Genomic DNA, 16331 nt, shown 5'->3' with positions numbered 1-16331 from the left:
CCTAAATTAATTACTGCTTTGACGTTGTTTCAGATGATCACACGATTGATATTAGTAAAAATATTCTACTATATGGGAATGTATTTTTGAGCTGTGTGCGTTGATTTCTGCTATAGAGAGCTGCTACAATAACTTGCATTTCAGATTAGTTGTTTGTTTGTGGCTTCTGCGTGTAGAAATTACTGTTGCAAAGTTATCATAAAAATGATTGAAACTAATTAAGTTAATTACATTTGTTTCTAAATTAAATAATTAAATAGTCATAAAATGATTTAAATTACTTAAATTTGTTTCTTGTTTTCCAATTAGTATGGTTTCTATCACTGAATAAACTTGACTTTCTCTCGCTGCTTCAGATGTTCACTCGATTGATATTTTGTGAGTTGAGAATAATGTGATAGTTGTGTCTGATCTGAAATACATTAAATGCAACGTTTCTCGTTTTGATTGGGTATTATTTCCGCAGATGATATTTCTCGCTTGCTTAGATAATGTTTGTCTAAAACCAGTTTGCACTGATATTGCCGTCTATTCCTAGATTTTTTGCTTGCTACCGTTTGTTTTTGATAGAATTCTTATGATGTTATTGAGAATAGAATAATGCTAACATCTATTTGCGATAGTTGATTGATAAAAAATTTCGCCTCTGTAACCAGTCCTAGGAATATTTCCCTTTGGAGGAAAGAATGTGAAAGAGAGACAGAGAGGACCGCACCCCATAGATTGACAAAGGATGATCGGTTTCTTCGCTTTGCGCTGTATAGAGGGAGACAGAGAGAGAGAAAGAGTGACCCCCCACCAGGCTCAAGTAGCAAAGATTAGCTGTACTGCGTAAAACCTGGCTGTACTGCGTGTGTTGGATACCTCTGTCAAGGTAATGTTTACAGTGCCTGAGTAGGACGAAAATTACATATTGTTTGACTAGACTAGGTCACAAGGATGATTTTATGATAGTTCAAAAGATGGATTACTCCCCTTTCAATTTATTAAATTGTTAATGTTTCTGGTTTAATCGTTTGTTTCGATATTATTTTCCTTCATGTGTCTGTTGTTTACACGTTTGCAGATGCGCCATTTAGAGTGTTTCTCTGCTATTCAGTGTTAAGTCCGTGGATGTTTACCGTTTTGATAGATTGTTTTAAATTATTTTTCCTTTGTGTACCCTTTGTTTACATGTTCGATGGTGCATTGGTTTGGCTCTCTATTAGCTGTGGATCATGTGTCTCATTATTTCCTTGCATGTATCTATTGTTTACGTGTGGATGACGCGCCGTTCAAAGTGTTTCTCTGCTATTTAGCGTTAGCTCTGCGCAAGTCACTGTATTAAAATCGTCATGTTTCTCGTTTTGATAGATTGCTTTTCAATTATTTTGCTGTACGTATCTCTTGTTTGCATGATGCATGGGTTTGGCTCTCTATTAGCTGTTGATCGTGTTTCTCGTTGTTTCCTTGCTTGTGTGCTATTCACATCATAAGAACTTGATTAATTGTGTCGTGTTGGAATATCCAACTTAGCTTCCCATATTCTTTATTAAGTGAATGGCGTTTCTTCTGCTTTTTTTCTTTTTGGTTGAGTTTTTCTCCCAACTTAGCTTCCCGTATTCTTTATTATGTGTATTGTGTTTCTTCGCGTTCATGTTTTGGTTGAGTTTTTTCTTCACGGAGGGTCACAACATAATTCCTGCCACTAATGGCTTTAATATATTTATTCTTGTACTTTTGTGTATGGATATCCTTTGTTAAACTATACTTCCATATGAAACGCCCACCGCGCAGCTGTTGTAGCGGGGAAAAATATACGAATGAAGTCGGCCGAGGGTGAAAATTGCGAGTGAAGTCGGCCCACGTGTGACGTCACCAACGCTTGGTAGGATTGCCGGTGTGCATGTTCCTACTGGTATGCGAACCGACCACCGCGTAACTGTTATAGCGGAAAAATATGATTGAAATCGTTGAACCCAGGTGTTGTCAGTGTGCATTCCCCTACTTGCGTGTAAAGCGCCTACCGCAGCGCCTGAAAAAATTGCGAACGAGGTCTTTCCAGGAGGAAAAATCGTGAATGAAGTCGGCCCAGGTGCGATAGCATCGTCGCTTGGTAGGGTTGCCGGTGCGCATATCCCTACTTGCATGTAAACCACTCACGCACCGCCTCAAAAAATGTGAACGAAGTCGGCCCAGGCGGAAAAAATACAGAACGATAAGGGCACGCGCAGCCCTCCGGCTCGCTGGTATGCACTCGGGCAGCTCCTCACCCGCGTGTACCTACTTGCATGTAAACCATTCACGCACCGCCTGAAAAAATTGCGAACGAAGTCGACCTAGGGTGAAAAATGTGAATGAATTCGGCACAGGTGTTGTCAGTGTGCATGCCCCTACTTACATTAAAAACCACTGACACACCACCTGAAAAAATTGCGAACGACATCGGCCCTGGCGGAAAAGTCGCCAGAGAAGTCGGCCCAGGGTGACAAATGAATAACGATAAGGACACGCTCAACCCATCGGTTCGCTGGTAAGCACCCGGACCGTCCCTCACCTACGCACCACCCACCGCGCGCTGAAAAAAAAAAAAAATTCGCGAGACAAGTCGGTACAGGTTGAAAAATGCGCGACGGTAAACGAATGCACTGCCCTCCGCGATGTGCTCTAAATGCTGCATCGTCCAACGCGTAAACATGAGGCAAATAATAGCGAAACAATCTATCAAAACAAGAAACATTACAAATTTAATAACTTGAAATGGAAATTGAATTATCATAAAATCATCCTTTTGACCTAATCTAGTCGAACAATATACAATTTTCATCCTACTCAGGCACTATAAACATTACCTTGACGGAGGTATTCAACACACAGTACAGTCAAGCCAGCTATATTTGCTACTTGAGCCTGGTGGGCGTCACTCTCTCTCTCTCCCTCTATGCAGGCCAGGCCTCTATACAAACCGCACGTCCTTTGTCAATCGATGGAGTGGGGGACTCTCTCTCTCTATCTCTCTTTCATATTCTTTCCTCCAAAGGGGAATATTCTTATGACTGGTCGAGTTTGCACAGAGGCGAAAATTTTACTGATCAACTATCACAAATAGACGTTAGCATTATTCGATTATCAAGAACACAATAATGAATTCTATCAAAACAAACAGTAGCAAGCAAAATATACGAACAGACGTCAATATTATGGCAAACTGGTTTTAGAGAGACATTATCTAAGCAAGCCGATGATGATGGTGATTAGTATTCTAATGGCGCAGCAGCAATGGAGGCTATAATGCGCCAAAACATTGTTAAAAATGTCACTGGTTAAAAATGTAATGATAAGGTTAAAACCAGTGCATGATACAAATTAGCTCAAGTACTGTTTTCAGATAGTTAAAATTACAAGGCGTTTAAAATAACAAGTGTCTCTAATAAAATTATAGACTCTACTAAACGGTAAAAGAGCGTCATCACCCAGCAGTAGGGCTGGGTGGAGCGGTAGGTGATTTCTATAAAACTCCTGGAAGTGACGATGGCGAAGAGGTTCATACAACGCACAAGAAATAAGGATGTGTAGAACAGAAAGGGGTTCCCCACAGTGCGTGCACCCGGGTGACTCCTCTCAGTGAAGAAGGAAACTATGGGTGAGGTGAGCGTGGCCAAGTCTTAGCCGTGTACGGGTTACTTCATGTGCTCTCTTTTCCAAGCTCTGTATAGGGTGTCCTATGTTATTTTGAACCAGGTGAGGTTTATTATGTATCTGTGTGTCCCAATATTCCTGCCATCTTTTGTTTATCGTCCTTTTGAGATGGGGCTTCAAGTCCTGAAAAGGTACATCAAACGGCGTCACATCAGCAGAGAGCGCAGCAGCGGCAGATTTGTCGGCAAGCTCGTTGTCTGCTATCCCTCTGTGGCTAGGCACCCAACAGATGATAAAAGAAAGACCTCTGTTTACTACTCTGTTGGCTATGTACTGAGCTCGCTGCACAAGGTGGTTTTTCTGGGGTTGGATATTACATATGGATTCTAAAGCATTAAGAGAATGTCTATATATGACAGATGATTCGATGTTACTTTCTAAAATGAAGTTCAGTGCTAACATGATGGCATAAACCTCATATCTAAGCAAGCGAGAAATATTATGCTATCATCGGCGGACACAATACTCATTGAAAACAAAAGAACATTGCGAATTTAATGTATTTCAGATTATTGTTAATCAATCAAGACATAAACAGACACAACTAATAAATTATGCATACATAATTTCCAATTAACAAAGTATTAATCGAGTGAACATCTGAAGCAAAGAGAGAAAGCCAACTTTATACAATGATAGAAACAATACAGATTCAAAAAAGAGAATCAAATTTAATTTCATCATTTTTTATGATAACTACCTAGCGAAAATTATTTTGATGGATCCTGGTGGCCCATCAAAATGTTCTGGTGGCACCTGGTGGACCACCAAGCCTTTTTGATGGCACCTGGTGTGCCACCAAGGGAGCTCTGATTGGGTCTGGTAGACCACCAGAACACATTTGGTGGCATCTGGTGGGCATGAAAACAGCTTTAGTGGGATCTGGTGGACCACCAGGACAGCTCTGGTGCAGTCTGGTGGACTAATGACTCGAAGCTTAGAGATATTGGTGGCCAAATTTTGGGGGAACACCAAAATGACTTTCGTGGAACTGATGAGGGCATCTGCTTTGTGGCGCCTGCCTTAAATATTACAATAGTTTGGTCATGAAATCGGTGGACCAATGAGTAGATCAGCCCCACTTAGGGTTGCCACCAGGCCGGTATTATACCAACCTGCCGGTTATTTGCTCGCTCTGCCAGTTGCCGGTAGGAAGGTGATACGGGCAGGCTTTTGCTCGTACTTGTGGCTCAAGGCCTTTCACAGGGGCTTTTCCAAGGTGTTCGCTACAACATTCCACTACAGCATGAATAAATCTGAAGCAAAGTCCGCACTCCGCAGTCAGCAGTCGTTTTCTTATGTATTCATTATTATCATTTTATTGTTGTTGTTTTTATTGTGATTGTTATCCTCATTGTTATTCATCAAATCTTGTGTTCGGAGCGGACAAGATCACTGGTTGTGCAAAGCTATTGGTGGTTGTGTCGAGCCCCATAGAACTTAGGCCGTACACAACCATCATGAGATCTCCTCCTGCAAAGAAGGGTTTGTGTGCATCGATGCGTTTTTCAGAGTAAATAACAATCCAGTTGCTTCAATACGATCCAGTGTACCGTCCATGCCTGTTTATAGCAATTTCTAACATCAATGATCCAGCCACACACAGGAACTCATGTTTCCTCGTATTATCTCTGTCTGTGTGTGTCCTCATTACCCCTCACCCACTTTCCCTTTCCTGTGAGCATTTCCCCTTTCCCTCTATACCACTTCCTATTCCTCACCCGGTATTTTTCACTACGAAAGGTGGCAACCCTAGCCCCACTGTGCGGCGTGTATCACCAGGAAAGCCTCTCAGGCAGCTTGTCTCCACTAAGGCATGGCATTGAAAGGGGGCTAATAATGGCAGCAGTAAAAAATTCAGCACGGCCATAGAGGTTGCCTTCCATCACCTCACTAATCAAACTATTATACTTAATTCCATATATGATGTTGACCGACCGGCCCACTGACCGACTTCACAAAAACTGCATTTTGTGAGCATCTGGATGACATGCCGTAACTATGGTGTGATCATAGCTCTGCTTGATAGACCCGCAAAACACGCATCTGTGTTTTCTAGAAATGTTACACAGGACTGTTCACCTGTACATAATAATCATAACCATTACTGGAATGAAATGAACAGACCTCAGACACAACGTTGTCGGCTAACTATTTTTACTTCACTTTGAGCTGTTTCTTGTATGCATGCAGTATTCAGCTTTCATGATTAATCGTTTAATCAGGCACTCCACAAATGCAGAATGATATTCAACTAGGTGTAACACAGGCAAAAACATCACAGGCTTCAATCTCTTTCAGAACAGTTGGGCAGATCGCACAGATAGCAAGTCTCCCCCAGGTCGAAAAACACACACACACTATCAAAAGAATCCACATTCAAAATATAGAGCTCTTCTTCATGAGGCGGAAGCATGCATGTCACAATGTGAGACACCTGACCGAAATTACAATGCTCGACAATGGCCTGCCTTGCCAACAAGGTACACTTCTTCCGTCTCTTGTACCTTGTAAATTCTTTGAACTTCATAGTAGATGCCGTTATTCATTTTAATAAACCTTGAACATGTTTTTTTGGGCCGATCATATTCTATGGAATGCACTGTGTAGCCACGAACTCGTGATCGGAGAAATCTTTGCAGGCTTGGCACATGGCCGATGTCTCTCAGAAACACTTGATTAATTGCATCTGTTAGATTTCTTGGGAATTGTGGGGCCCCAAGTACACACGAAGCTGAAGACTTCTTCTGGCTGCATCTGAACAGCTCATAAAGCCGCACCCATGCTTCAGGCAGTTCAGTGGTGTCATGCATAGCATCAAGTATTTGTTCCATCAGGCACCTCTCTGCCACCTGTGTTGGCACACAGTTTGATGCTGTCACCTTTTTCAATAGAACCCCATTTGCCCCCTCAAAGGGGAACATTGAGGTAGCCCACAAGGGCCCCAGCTTGCGCACTGCCTCTGGTAGATGGAGTAACTGGTGCACATTAAATGTACAGTGTCCCTCACCATAAAACTGTATCACTTTAGCACAAAAGTCCCTAAGAAGGTTTGCAGCTTCATTGATTTCATCATCACGAATGCTGCTTTTGACAAGAAGAAAAACAGCATGGCACAGACTTGCAAAGTGCAGAAAAAAACGATTTGGTAGTATGCCTTGTACACATGGAAGGCAGTAATAAAATAACCAAAATCTCCATTCTATTGCCTTCCATAAGGCACGCTCATTGACAGACCTAGGAAGGCGGGAAAATGAGATGGGTGGCCGGATTCTGGACAGTCTCGCATCCACTTCATCCACATTCCTACCAATGTATGCTTCGGAGTCGGTATCGCTGAGCCATGTTTCCGTCATTTGCTTCACAACTCCTTCAAGTACACAGTGCATATAGTCAGGGCAAACACTCCACGCAAAGTCAAAACCCTGCAGATTTATCAAAGGACTAAGGCCCTTGATCCCATTCACCACCTGACCAGTCCGTGTTGCCTTCTTCATGTCACGTGCGATTTCCTTGTGCGTCCTTTGCTGTACATGTTCCCTGTATGGGTACCTCATGCTTCCTGTGAAAAAAATGCATATTTCTTACTGACACATGTAGGAAAACATATCTGAATATTTTATCTGCGTTGACAATACCTGCCATATGCCCACTCGAATTACTTAATTGTTAGACATGAGCACCATATGCTTGAGCTTGAGGAAAACACACCACAGTACAAACCAGGCAGGCTTGTTCTGTCTGGTTCATTCTCTGTTCTGCCCAAGCTCAAGGAAATGCTAGCTGTAGCTAACTTACAGCATGTTGCTTGCACTCTTCTATTATACTTCTCGCTTTCCTCAGTTGAACAATATTTATTACAATTTTGACTTTTCTATTACGTCTTATTCTTTCATGCCTGGTCAATATTTTAGAATACGTCAAGACAACACTTCCTTGTCTGAACTACAATAAGTTGTGGCAGAAACCCATGTGGAAATGTTCCCAGTGGATTAAGATTTTTATGCCATGGAAGCCTACATTTAAATGCTGAATTTGAATGACATCATCTTGTTAGACAGCCTGTGTGGGTGGCACATACCTTTGGTGTGAACACCGGGGTGGTAGCACCATGGGCACCCATGGAAACCATTGAGCTGCTTCATATTAAGCAGCGCTGCCCTTGCAGGTGAGTCGACAACGACACATAATGCATGAACTCGTGATGTGATCCGGTTCCCCACTTGGTTTACCCATGAGAGTGCACCGATGCTGTTGAATTCATCTACAAAGGCTTTAAGATACAGGAACATGTTCGGGTGTTTTGCAGAAAACCATAGTCCAGCGAGAGTTACATTCTGCCACCTTGGCACTGCAGGGAGCTCATTGAGCACCATGTGAATAGGCCACAGTGACGATGTGGTAGACTTAAAGACGGGTGAACCATCTGAAGAAAATGTGACTGTTAGGTCATGCAGTTGGCACCCAAGTTCTTGGCGCACCCTCTTGTACAATGTGCCGCTGGTGATGTCCGTGTAGACACCCGATGTCGCAGCACTTATCGTTTCAAGGTTTTTCAGGAGGAGGCGTTGACACTTCCTCAGTAGATGTCTGAGCTGTGCCTTTAGGTTGAATATCATAAAAAAGTTTCCATCTTGCAACAACTGCTTTGTATTATATCTTGTTGTAGAGCAGGAGCAGTCGTGTTCTTCAGGAGTTTGTGGCTTGGTCGACATTCCGAGGTAGCTTTGACAGGTTTTACAAAAGAAATAAAATTTTAGGGTATTGCCTTTGGTGTGGCACCAAAGTTTACAGAACATATATTTCGAGTTGGGCAAGACATTGTCGCCAAGAAGAGCGTTGAGAAGCTTTAGAAGGCCGTCAATTTGAGTCCACGACAGGCCTGCTGAAACTGTGTATGCCAGGATCAGGAGTACAGCCTGGACGATGGTAGTTGTGCTGTTAGGTAATGTCAACCTCGAGTACCTTTCCATGAATATCGCGATGTCGTGGTCTGCTTCGTCAATCTCTTCTTCGTTATCCCCCTCCAGTGCTTCATCTTCTACCTCCGCATCATCGTTTATTCGTTCGCTCTCGCTTGGTCTTGTCTCATCCCTCTCTAGCGCTTCTACTTCCGGATCGTCGTTTATTCGTTCATCTCTTACATAGCTACCGGTGTGATTCGCTTCACGTTGTGCCTCTTCGATTTGCACAACATCTACGTCCACTTCGCCGCTGTTAGGTTCTGATTCGTGATACGTACTTGACACGTGGGTTGTTGGTGATCTAACCTCAGCAGTCACCAAAGCTGCATGAAGAGTCGTCGCGGCCTCACGCTGAAAACTGTGCGATGAAGTATGTGAAGACGCTTCATTTGCGCTACACAGTCTCGGTTGTTCAAAGCGTGTCGCGTTGTCCCTTTGTCGTGCTTTTCTCCTGTTCCAGGTTGTTTTCAGCACGACAGAGTCCGCATTCGGCTCCAGGTAACGCTTTCTTTTAACTTTTGTGGCGCTCATATTTGCAGTGAGCCTCGTACATTAGTCGGTATCAGGCTGTTGCGGATTCAAAAGGGTGATGTTTGGTGACACTGCCTGTTGTGTACACGGCGCCCAGCGTGCACTGCAAAAGCTATCGCACACCGCAAAAATGATATGTTTACCAAAACACCGAAGGGATCAATCCGTAACAAAGATTTCTGCAAAATGTGGCAGCGTGATGATGATGTTCCATACAATTGGCAATACAACTTTTGACTATTGCGGCCGGGGCTTAACTAATGTGCGCAATGAACAAGGACAAGAGAAGAGAATCCCTGACTATGGGAATGGGACTCACGATACTAAAAGATTTCGAAAAATCAATAGCTATGCGTCTTATCTGCGGGTTTCATTCGATCAGCTTTTTGTAACTGAATAAGAGTTTCGAATGAGAATAAGATAAAGTTACATGTATGATAAAAACTTCATAAAAACATATGATGCAACGTACAGATATTTTGATGATACAGATGCAAGTTATTTTTCGGCAATAGCTGCACATGAGAGGGCACTACTATAGCCGGTCCATGCTGCCGGTTAAAATGGCGGCGTACTTGGTTATATAACGTGGTTTTTATTTGGTAGCAGTTTTGTACGGCTTCTTCATCGCAATGTATGCGTACGTGCGCTTTCTTTTTGATGACGCGCGACTCGTTGTTCCGCTAACCAGCGTGAAAGGGTTTAGTACGCCAGCCGATGTGACTGATTTCAATGGGAATGTTAATTTTCCCGTGTACAAGGTGTACTGGGCCGGCGACCAGAAGACCCGCGGCGGGTACTATGATGCGGAGATTATCTACTTAGCAGGTTGGTAGCAAGCTAAATTGAAAAACGTATGAACTTTTCATCTCTCCACTGTGTTATTTATCTGTGTGACCGCTCCGTTGCAGAAGAGGGAGACGACGCAAGGCGTGGTGGTGAAAGAAAGAGATTACGTTCCAACGGGCGGGCCCACGGCAAAAAGGATCAGGAAGTGTCCGCGAAGCGTCCCGCAAAGGTATGCAGTCAGATATCTGTTAAGTGAAACACTTCCAACATGATTAAAATTCACCGTGGCTGGCCAATATTGAGATGCGCAACGAACAGTGTGTAATTCACACCGAGCTTTACTTTTGTGTTTTACTTCTTTTTGTTTGGCTATATGTAAACGTGCCCGAGGAAATCGTGTGCATAGTAGTGTGAAATGGGCAACTTGTGGTCTATAGTACGCCTGAACTGAGTCATTCACAAAGAAGCTTTCTTCACATGTGCAAATATCCTGCAGGTACAGCACTGGCCCTAACGTTGATGACATAAATTAGCTGTGCATGTTGCACTGCCCGTATACCTCAGTGTAATAATGTAACTCACAAGTCATGGTTTGATGGTATGTGAAGACTGTTTTATGCAACTCACATTTCCAGGTTGTTGCAAGCCAGAACAGGAAAACACGACTGAATGTGCGCAGGCAACAAGAACTGGACATGCTTGATGACCTGAGCAGCGACACTGATGATGAGGTTGTCCCACGAGCTTTGCTTAAGGAATGGGATGAGGACATCCGGTGTCTCAAGAACGAGATCAAAGAGCTCAGGAAGGAAAACATGAGATTACAGAGAGTTCTCTGCACAAAAATTCTGGATGCCGGTATGTATCTTTTGACGTACCACATACATCAGGTGCATAATGCTATGCCATTGTTAAACAATATCCTGTTGTTGTGGCGTCAGTCCAACACGCGCCTAGCTGTCGGGGGACATTTGAAGTACCAATTGACTGGTCGATTGTCACTTTGGGGATGACTAGGTGCTGCATTGGTATGGCTCATTGGCAACACACACAAGAACATTGTCAACAAGTTGTAACACTGCAACCCCAAACTATCCCCAAACTGACCATTGTCAAATCCATCGTTCTTTCCAGTGTTCCCTGTTTGCGCAGCACTTGTCAGAGAGAGCCCACGGAAATGGGAGATTGGTGCTCACATTTGCCACAAATTTTGAGGAACTTCAACTGACTTGTCTTTCTACTGTGCTGTACCATGTCCTCATCTTCCTCCTTTGTCCTCCTCTTTTTGTCGGTATATGTACGCTGAGCTTTGAACAGATCACAAGTTATTTTTTTCTGTACAACAGAAACCCGTCTCATGGAGTGCCAGTGCAACAAAAAAATTTCACCTGGTGACACATGTGGTATCCAAGGTTAGAGTTTGTTCATGCATGTTACCACTGCTAAGTTGCGTTGACAGTTCCAAAGTGCTCATCAGGGAATGCTCCACCATTTACTTCTGCAGATACAACTACGCATAAGTCAGTGCCTGCATCAGGGCTTGGATTGCAGGCCAGCAGGCGCGAGCTGGGAAGCACAGCAAGTCAAACGAGAAGTAACATCTTTAGTTGCATGGCTAACTCTAGTGATTTCAGATTGCCTGTGTCTTTTGGTGCACGATTGATGTGGTTAAAAGTGCTAAAAGAGAAGACAAACTCAGTTGCTGTTTGTGTGCGCCTTTTTCTCTTTTAGTGCTTTTAAGCACATTGAAAATGTAATGCCATGTCGTGACAACTATCCACATGTTTTTGCTAAAAAAGTGTTGACATTTTCCTTATCTGATAAGTGTTTTTCTTCCTTTTTTAATGTCAGACCTGCTAGAATGCCAGGCTTTTGAGCCTACCATCGTGCAAGAGGAGTCCACCGCAGCAACTGAGCTCGAGCAAGTGGTCTCTTCTGAGATTGGTAGGCAATCAACTGCTGGCTCTTTGATTCCAATGTGTCGGATATAAGAATAGAATTACATTTTCATCAGTATTTTAAAGGGCTTGGGGCACTTTCGTACACATGGTTCATTACATCATGGACATCTTGTACTGCACGCCAGAACACCGAAGAAAAAATAATTATTCTATGTATGTTAGTTAGTGAGATACAAGACTACAAACACACTCCTGCGTAAAGTGCCCCCATCAGATAGCCCAGACTTGCGTCAATTTCCATTGGCAGCCGTTGGCACATGCCTTCTCGTGCTGTGCGCTGTGGTGTCAAAGCCGTTTGCTGTGCCCATTTTCTACAGTTCTGTTACTCTTTTTACTGTTAAACTAATTGTACATTTACATTCATTCAAAGAACAGTTTTTAACATAGGATTACCTGTCTCAACCACTTTAAGATGTATTGCTAACATGGTGACATTGATGTTCTGAGGCTGGAACACAGAAGAAAGGACAACACACAAGCCTCTATGTTCAATGTATCGCTAAGTGTACCTTATTTTGTCAATGCAACAGGTACAGTGCTGAGTGTCAGTGACGAACACAATGTGTATGAGGATGCCCTTGCTGAACAGACATCTGCAGAAGGTAGACAGATCATGCTCTCTCCCTCTTTGCAGTTGCTAAATGCCATTTACATTGGGGATATAGAGATAACAATGAATGCCAATGTGAGAACTAGGAAATTTTGCACATAAGTCATATTGCAGGAGTATGGCCAACTGTACACCTCACGTTCCACTAAAGTAGCAAATTCTATAACCCACATACTGTACCAAACTTGAAGGAAGACACCTAAGGACAACTATTGCGAATGTTTCGAACAGTGACCCTACTCCCGTGCATTTCTTTAAGGAAGCCTTTTCTTCGTAGAAACTTTTTGGCTCAAAATTGTCAGTCATCAAAAAAGCAGCGAGATAGGTGTTCCCACACACTCCGCTCACATTGCTAACTCTGGCAGGCATAGAAACATTGGCTTATGCTGAGGCTGGAACAGTATTTCATGCAGAAAAAAATGTTCTTAACAAGATCTGAGTGAAGTTGATGTTTTTGTTTGTATCACAGATGACCCATGACAGATAAGAGTACAAGAAAAACACATGCATCTGGTGTTTCTAGTTCGAAAATTGGCTTTTTTGCATCGTTCAATATATAAATTCACTCCACTGTACTGTTTCATAATCAGATATCTCAAACAGCTCTAATGTTGAATTTTAGGTGGACAAGCTGTCTTGGAGACTGTGCCAACATCCCCTTTGCTTTCGGAAGAACGTGGTGATGTAAGTAAACCTTGGGCTTCTGTGATGTGTGTATTGTTCTTGAACCCAAACTTCCATTCTTATACCTATTCAAACGATGAAATTTGATTTTTATGCCCAAATACTGAAAACAGAATAAAAACTTCTGGCCCTGTTTTAAGTTCTTTATGATAATACACAGCAGTAGGAACGTATGTGCACTCTATTCGGCCACAGCAATAGTGCAGTGTATGTGTCATTGTTGCAGAAGTAATACAGGCAAGCAACAGCATGCATGCAGTGTGCCTCTCCCACCACTTTCACACTTATGACCTGTTACTCTCTCTCAGGTTGACATTGGGAATGGCACCAAAATTCCCAAGTTTAAATGGGATCTCATCCATGCTCAAGATGAGGAAACTAAGTTTGTTAAGGAGCTTGCAGTGGCGATATGGGGCTCGGAGGTGTTGGCACAGCGGACGTTCAGTGGGACACTGTCCAACAGAGCAAGGGCTGAGGGGAAGACTCAAGTGTTCCCTGCATTGTCCCCTGTCAAGGTCCAAACACTGCGTGGTGAGTGTAGCATGGGCTCTTATGTCTTCCTTAATGCCTATTGCTACTTAGTGACAGTTTATGTTGTAGGCTGTTGTTTCTAGTTGTCAGGTTTGCAGAGTGAGTATATAGATGGTATGCAACACTCAGCTCCCCTCTTGTAGCGCCCACAGAAATCTCCAAAATTTCGCCATGTTTGAGACAACGTGGCCCACGCAATACACATGCGTCTCGTGCGCCAGTTCTACCGCGTGTCATGCATCACACATGTGCTGTTCCGCTATGTTATTCATGTGGTGGGACGGGGAGTTTTAAAGGGAATGCAAACCAGGCGAGAGTGCTTCACATACCTGCATTCCTTACTGCATTGAAAGCATTGGCGGAGCCCGGCCATTGCTCTGCTCTCATTGCACTGCTTAGTCATCCCACACCCGGAAATATTTTTCCCAATTTAGTACAGTGCATCTGAGAACTATTAGTGTACTGTGTGCACTACAAACATTTTGTACAAAACTGTATGATAAGTATAGATGACCAATTACCGTAAAGCTAGCTGCAGTTGCGTAATAACATAGTGGAACAGCACATGTGTGAAGCACAACACGCGTTATAACCGTTTTACGAGAACTTTGTTTATGGCTGCAGCCGAGTTGGGCGCCCCAGAGATGGCTGAGTTTCGGTAGGTTCCTGTGAGTGCTACAAGACTGCGCTGGATTTTGCATACAGTCTATTGCTGCCACCGCTTTCTTTACTTCGAATCACGTTTTTGGCATACTACTTGCCTCTATTTGGAAGACACCTCTGATATAACCCTTCTGAAGTCGAACATGACTGTTACAGTGAACTGCAATGATTGCATTGTACCAGTTTAATGGGTCTGATATAATTGCAGTTCAATGCAATTATGGTAGAAATATAGAAGCAAGTACCGAAATGTGAAGCATTGCCAAAATATGTAGTGACAGCAGAAGTGGAGGACATTATGCACTGAGGAAGTTATACTAGCTGTTGCTAGTTTCGTTGTCAATAATTCATTTTAAACACATGTTGGTATTATGCACATGATGCTACATATTTAAAGCGTGAAAGTTGAGTGTACAAAATCTTTGCTGGCCTGGCTTCTAAGATGTGCAGCATGCACTTCTCAATGCATTATGCAAGGCACCACCTAAAATGCCAAGAGGCAAAGCAGGCATAATGCTGCACTGCACAAATAGTGTTTGCTTTTTGTTCTTTCGTACGTCGTAGTGAACATATTACGAACCCACTTGTTTCATGCAGGCAAAATTGCGCCACCACCAGCATCACAGATGTGCTTATTGTTTTCTTATTTCTTTGTAGGTGCATTTGTGAACTATCTAACCTCAAGAAAGCATGTCAAAGACCCAGGGGACCTCAAGAAGCGCACAAGTCTAATGCGGACATACATTAGCCAAAAAATCAGTGATCTGCGGCGACGAAAAAAAACATAAGTAAAAATATATATTGTGCCAAACAACATTGTCTTTGAAGCTTCTTCCACACTTTTTTAAACATATTTTTACACTGAGATATTTCGGTGTGTGTGACGACTGTGCTATTCTGCTAGTCAGACTAACAATCATTTCTTAGTGGGCAATTCATAAGGGCTGCTTAGGTTTAAAACCACCATTACTGTTGCCATGTCGGACCACCCGGGCTGGTGGCGCGAAATGCCACCAGGGGCTGGTGGCACATCAGACCACCAGGCTTCCATAACACACCAGACCACCAGTCCTGGTGGTCTGGTGTGTTATTGAAGCCTGGTGGTCTGATGTGCCACCAGCCCCTGGTGGCATTGCGCGCCACCAGCCCGGGTATATTTACATCCAGGATATTTTTTCGATTAATTCGCAACAATGATTTGACAGAATGGCGTAAATGCAGGCTAGCTGGTGGATAAATTACATGATAGGCAAGCCTGAACGATGGGAAAGAAACGTGTTTGTTTACGTGTCTTGCCCATCACTCAGGTTTGCCTATCATGCAACAATAATTTCTGCACACAGAAACCACAAACAAACAACACATCTGAAAAGCAAATTAATGTAAAAGTTTTCTACAGAGGAAATCAACAGACACAACTCAGAAATACCTTCCCAACTCGTAGAATATTTTTATTAATATCAATCGAGTGATCATCTGAAACAAAGTCAAAGCAGTAATTAATTCAAGCAAACATTTTCTAAACAAGCAGCGCGAATGCACAAAAGAAACCTGTATTTTTCCATTAAGGACCCACTAGTGGATTTCAGAAACTAAAGTGAGAGAGGGAAGCCGCTAACCATACAGTTCCCATACATTTTCGTCGAGGTTCCGCCCACAGGGAGTAGGGGAATTCTCCCGTGGTCTTGGTACACAGTGTAGTTGAAGGCCATAAACTCGCCCCCACCCAAGTCAAGATAGGGAGGGACGGACTCTTGTGTGGCCTTTGTACACAGCAGAGACGATGGAAGCACACGTTTTTCCTTACACATCGCATCTTTTGTAAATCATTTTCCATAATTCTCACAGCGGGAAATTAATAACATTCTAAACCTGAATAAATGAGCACAGATATGATTTAGTTAAGTGTAGAAGCACACT

General features: G+C 43.0%; 2 protein-coding genes across 2 annotated transcripts; one reads left to right on the top strand and one right to left on the bottom strand.

Moving 5' to 3' along the window:
- Positions 1 to 5824: 5824 nt before the first annotated feature.
- LOC135379694 (uncharacterized) lies at positions 5825 to 9173 on the bottom strand. Its single transcript, XM_064612475.1, has 2 exons — positions 7760 to 9173; positions 5825 to 7240 (listed from the first exon to the last, which is right to left on the bottom strand). Exons 1-2 carry the CDS (start codon positions 9171 to 9173, stop codon positions 6126 to 6128), a joined length of 2529 nt encoding a protein of 842 aa, XP_064468545.1. The 3' UTR covers positions 5825 to 6125.
- Positions 9174 to 9488: 315 nt separating this feature from the next.
- LOC135366961 (uncharacterized) lies at positions 9489 to 15225 on the top strand. The gene is made up of 10 exons (XM_064599985.1): positions 9489 to 10001; positions 10085 to 10191; positions 10598 to 10820; positions 11309 to 11374; positions 11467 to 11556; positions 11814 to 11906; positions 12454 to 12525; positions 13156 to 13217; positions 13526 to 13748; positions 15069 to 15225. The coding sequence occupies exons 1-10, from the start codon at positions 9806 to 9808 to the stop codon at positions 15197 to 15199; spliced, it is 1263 nt and encodes a 420-aa protein (XP_064456055.1). The 5' UTR covers positions 9489 to 9805; the 3' UTR covers positions 15200 to 15225.
- Positions 15226 to 16331: the final 1106 nt, after the last annotated feature.

Source organism: Ornithodoros turicata, chromosome 1 (genome assembly GCF_037126465.1).
Source record: "Ornithodoros turicata isolate Travis chromosome 1, ASM3712646v1, whole genome shotgun sequence".
In the NCBI taxonomy this organism is placed as follows: Eukaryota; Metazoa; Arthropoda; class Arachnida; order Ixodida; family Argasidae; genus Ornithodoros; species Ornithodoros turicata.
Note: the sequence above shows the minus strand (reverse complement) of the source record. Positions and strands in the feature narration are given on the sequence as shown.